Source organism: Myotis brandtii, unplaced genomic scaffold (assembly GCF_000412655.1).
Source record: "Myotis brandtii unplaced genomic scaffold, ASM41265v1 scaffold454, whole genome shotgun sequence".
NCBI lineage: Eukaryota > Metazoa > Chordata > Mammalia > Chiroptera > Vespertilionidae > Myotis > Myotis brandtii.
Window position 1 is genome coordinate 5,737,251 of NW_005367354.1, and position 4,892 is coordinate 5,742,142.

Consider the following 4,892-nt stretch of genomic DNA (forward strand, 5'->3'; position numbering starts at 1 on the left):
GGCCCAGTGTTGGAGCATGAGGCTGGGTGATGCTGCCTTTAGAACGAACTGGTTGCCCATAGAGACGGGCTGGAATCTCCCCAGTTTGAGGCTCACACTCAAGAGTCCACGCCCTGGGCTGTGATGATTAACAGTGGTGAGTGCACCGGGATCAATGCATCTCACACAGAGATGGGGCTCCTGCAGCAGAGCCCCCACACAAAGGCAGTAACTCAGGCTGGTCCCGCCTCCTCTGTCCCTCACTCAACCCCCAGGGCCTGTGGGACAGGCCTGTGTCAGTGAGGAGCCAAGAGCGAGGCTGAGGCCGGTGCCCTTCCCTGCCAAGTGGCTCTTCCCACCCCATTGGTGTCTCACGATCTAAGTCAGTGGTTCTCAACCTTGGCTGCACATTAGAATCACCTGGGAATCTTTTTAAAATCCTGATTTCTGGGCCTCATCCTCCGGAAATTCTGTTTCTTTGTTATGAGGTGGGACCACAACATTAGTAACAAAGAAATAGAATTTCTGGAGGATGAGGCCCAGAAATCAGGATTTTAAAGATTCCCAGGTGATTCTAATGTGCAGCCAAGGTTGAGAACCACTGATCTAAGTGTTTCTCTGCCTTTTCATCTCTGACCAGATCAGCTGGCATAGATGAAATGCTGATCTGACCGCCGCTAATGGGAAACTAGCTCTAAAGATGCTGTTTACTCTTACATTCGGTGCAGCTGTGAGGTCCTGGGCTGAAGGAGCGGTTCTCAGAGAAAGCGCAGGAGAGGGGAGGAGAGGGAGAGGGGGACGCTGTGCTGGGTGCTTAACCCAAAACTCCACAACACCGTGTCCTGGCACTTTAGGAGCTTGTTAGAATCATGCGCGGTCCACCTACAGAGGCTGGCCAGGCCACTCGTGTGAGGACAGAGTCATCTGCGGTAAAGAGGGCAGAGCAGACCTGCCCAGCCCATCAGTCAATTTTTCTTAATTTAAATTCTTTATTGTTGAAAGTATTACATGTCTTCTTTTTCCACTATTGACCTCTCCCCAGCTACTCCCTCCCCCGGCCTCCCACCCCGCTACTGTCTGTGTCCTTTGGTTATGCTTATATGCTTGCATACAAGTCCTTTGGTTGATTAATCAACATTTTTAGTAGCTGGAGCAACTTCCAGGAGCAGCTGGAGATGCAGGGTGGCCGTCTGCAGACACTTGGGCTGGTGCTGGAAGTAGACAAAAGGGAAGTAGACCAGGAATCCGCTGAGCAGGAACAGGAAGATGTAGAGGAACTCGATCTGCGGGTGGTCGATGATGGGTGCCAGCACCAGGTAGAGAGAAGCAAGGAGCACGACCACGGGGACGATGGTGGGGACCTGCAATGGGCAGAGCCCTGGATGGTGAGAGGTGCGCGGGAGGCGGTATGTGGTCCCTGGGCTCTGTGCCTCCTGCCTGCCTTCCTGTTGCTTCCACCTGCCACCAGCTCCTCCCCTCCAGTCCCTGCCCGGATATGATACCTCGCCTGGCCAGGGGGGCCACCTGCTGGGCTACAGAGGGTCCTCCAGGGAGCAGAAGCTTTGGGACCCGCCCAGTCCTCTCTGTGCCCTGTGAATCCAGCTGTGTGCGTGCCTCCTCCTGCACTGGTCTCCCACTGTTCTCCCGTGGGGTCCTCCATGGGAGAAGTGAATCCCCAGCGAGCAGAATCAATGCTGTGTGAGTCAGATATCCCTCACCCCCGACCCCAGGAAGTAGAGAAATTCTCTACCAGAGATGACAGTTGCCACCCCTTATCCTCTTCCTCTGGGTCCTGACAGAGGCTGTGGTCCAACGACCAGCCTCACGCAACAACTTAGGGTTGAAAAAGCCCAATGTGTACCCCAATGTCTACCTTGTAAGGGCGAGGTAGGCTCTTCTTCTTCATCCGCAAGTACAGGAGACAGCTGATGGTAGTTCCGTAGGTGACCCAGGCAAGGAAGCTGAAAGGCAGACTTGAGTCACTCACTACCAGGCCCTGCCATAAGCTGGCCTCCTAGGTACAAACCTGGGGCAGAAGTACAAGCTCATCCAGGGCCTTGCAGCCACCTCCAGCTCCCCTGATCCATGAAGACGAGGGCAGAAGGCAAGGCGGGGGCACCGAGGGCCAGGATGCCCTGGAGGGTCAACATTAGCCCATTCCGCCTCCTTCACCTTCTGGCACCACCTCACCACGTGGTTCCTGATCAAGCTTCTGACTGCCCCTGGCTGAACAGAGGAGGACAACTTTCACGGGGAGGGAGGAGTGTCTGTGTTTTCCAAAAAAAAGCGAGTCTGATGGCATCTCAAGGAAACCTGTGTGCTTCTCAGGGACCAGCACCCTCGTAGCCGATCCCCCCACCCAGCAAATCCTGGCTTCTGCTTTCCCGTGTAGGTCATTGAGTGGCTGGTGTAGGTCTGATGAAAACCCCATCTAGCCTTGGAGGCAGGGTCCAGATCAGGCCATCTCTTGAGGCGGTCAAGACCAAGACGTTGGGTCCTAGCTGAGATGCAATGAATTCCTAGCGTTCTCACTCTGGGCTGGGACATTCTCAGTCACACTCCCCAATCTCAGTCCGAAGACCCCCTATGGTCACCATAGATTTGATTTTATTCCCACCATAGAATGATTTTATTTTTTCCCGCAGGGGAAAAAAAAAAAAGAAAGAAAAACCACGTCTATTACTTCATGTTCTGAAGAAAGTCACATCAGGCACTGCATATCCTGTTCCCGAAGATGCATTATACTTATGACAACAAAAGGAGGGACATGTGGTGCTTGGAAAATTACCCTGAGAACTCCTTGGGCGTGCAGACCTGCCCAGAAACCAGCTTCCAATGAGGCTACAAAATTACAACTGGATAGCACCACAGCCCATCCTCTCTGCCCCAGGGAAGGTGAGAAAGGGGGTCAGATCATCTCCCCACTTTGCTGCAATCATTGTGCTTGCCTGTGGGTCTGCCCTGAGTTTAATAGAGACATGTTGGGTCAGAGTCCAGGACGCAGACCGGACTCCAAAGGAGAAAGCACAGAACCAAGGGCTGCAATCGTGTGAATAAAGCCTGACTATCCTTTCACATTATCTTAGTGACAGAATAGAGGAACAGCAATACAAGTCAAAGTGAGAAAGACAACACAAGCCTTTAAGTTGCCTCTCTCTCGACCTCCTGGTTCATCTGTCTCAATGAATATTTGTAAGCAGAGCACGAGAAGAGAGAGCCACATTTAATTTTGGAAACATAACTGGAGGAGAATGGCTGAAATGTGTGTGCCTGGGCTCCCAGAAGTGTGTGAGTGTATGTGTGGATACATATAGTGGAGATTGCACACACACGCACACGGGACTTCCAGCGTGTGCATATATATATTTATGTGCATAGGTACAAGTATGAGTGTGTGCACATAGGGCCCACGAGATACTCAGCCTGGCAGGACCGTCTCACTTGCCTGAAGAAGTTCACGATGTTGCTGAAGTTCCCTGAGATGACCAGGACCAAAGTCACTGCCGTGGTGAACACCAGAGCCGGAGTCGGTGTGAGGCGACGGGTGTGAACCATGGACAGAAGTCCGGGCTGGGGAGCAAAGCCAGGTGTCAGGCACTCCCCAGGGGAGCCACAGTGGACGTCTGCCTGGGGAAGCTGCCGGTCCTCTTCCCTGCCACACTCACTCTGGACACCAATGTGCCCAACCTAACCGTCCCCAGTTCCCACGGCTTCCAGATGTGGGCCTGTGGCTCACCAGGGGTGACCAGGCTCAGGGTGCAGGTTGGAGGGGCCTATCCCCACAGACCAGCCAAGACCCAAATAGCTTAGTATGTGGGGCTGGGGCGTGGAACTGAGGCAGGTCTTTTGACTTTCTACTGCTCACCCCAGGACAGGAAGAGGGACAAAGATGGGTTTGGGGAGAGATGGAGAAGGATGGAGGAGAGGGCAGGACAAGTGTGCCTGGAGCATGGAGCGGGATGGTGGGTTATTGTTGGTAGACTGTTTTATTGTTCAGCAAGCACTCGGTCTCCATCTCCCACTTCTGGGGGAGAAATACAGTTTCCCACCCATTGATGTTGGGCTTGGCCAATGAAGTGTGAGCAGGAGTAGAGACTTTACATATGCTCGTGTGATTGGCTTGGTCTCTTGAGCCCCTGCCACCTGCTATGGCAAGACATGCCCCAGGACTCACATTTGGAATGAGAAGGTCCAAACACAAGCCCAGCCTGATCCATCAACCCACCGCAACATGAACCGTTTGTGGTTGTAAGCCTTTGAGATACGGGGGCTGTCTGTTATTCAGCATGATTGCAGCAAAGCTAACAGAGTGTCAGAGAGGACCCCAGAGGAGTGGCCTGGAGGGTACACAGTAGCTCCACCCTGTGACCCAGCACGGTGAGCCTCCAAAGCCTGAAGTAAAGGGACTCGAGTTCCGATGCAGATGCATTGAGCCCCATTCTCAGAGGAAGAGGGCTGTGTCTAGGGAGCAAGTCCTGCTTCGGGCTATATGCTAGGCTCCCGGCAGGAGGAAGCTTAGCTTGCAGTCCTTCCCAGACCCCCTCTCTCACCATGTGGCCTTCTCTTGCAGCCACGTAGCACACACGGCTTCCGCTGAAGAACGTTCCATGGGCAGAGCCAAATGTTGAGAGTGCCACAGCCAAAGGCACCAGCCAGGCCCAGGCCCCCAGAACCTGGTTCCTAGGATGACAGAGGGGTCAGGGGGAAGGACTCGAGCAACAGCCTGGAAGACTGTCACAGGCCCCATCTGAAAACCGAGCAAGCGAGACATTGGAGTAAGTTTCTTTTAATTCTTTTATATAATACTAGGGGCCCAGTGCACAAAAATTTGTGCACTTGGGGGGGAAGGGGGGGGTCCCTCAGCCCGGCCTGTGCCCTCTCGCAGTCTGGGACCCCTCGGGAGATAAGGACCT

At 53.7% G+C, this 4,892-nt stretch overlaps 1 protein-coding gene across 1 annotated transcript in view; it reads right to left on the reverse strand.

Moving 5' to 3' along the window:
* Nucleotides 1-1,106: 1,106 nt before the first annotated feature.
* The window catches only part of LOC102264048 (b(0,+)-type amino acid transporter 1), a 9,269-nt gene continuing 5,483 nt past the window's right edge, over nucleotides 1,107-4,892 (reverse strand). Inside the window, exons 3-6 of the mRNA XM_005874976.2 lie at nucleotides 4,530-4,659; nucleotides 3,425-3,549; nucleotides 1,853-1,940; nucleotides 1,107-1,340 (exon numbers count right to left, since the gene is read on the reverse strand). Of these exons, the coding sequence (XP_005875038.1) occupies nucleotides 1,107-1,340; nucleotides 1,853-1,940; nucleotides 3,425-3,549; nucleotides 4,530-4,659 (577 nt within the window). The remainder of the gene's footprint in view (nucleotides 1,341-1,852; nucleotides 1,941-3,424; nucleotides 3,550-4,529; nucleotides 4,660-4,892) is intronic.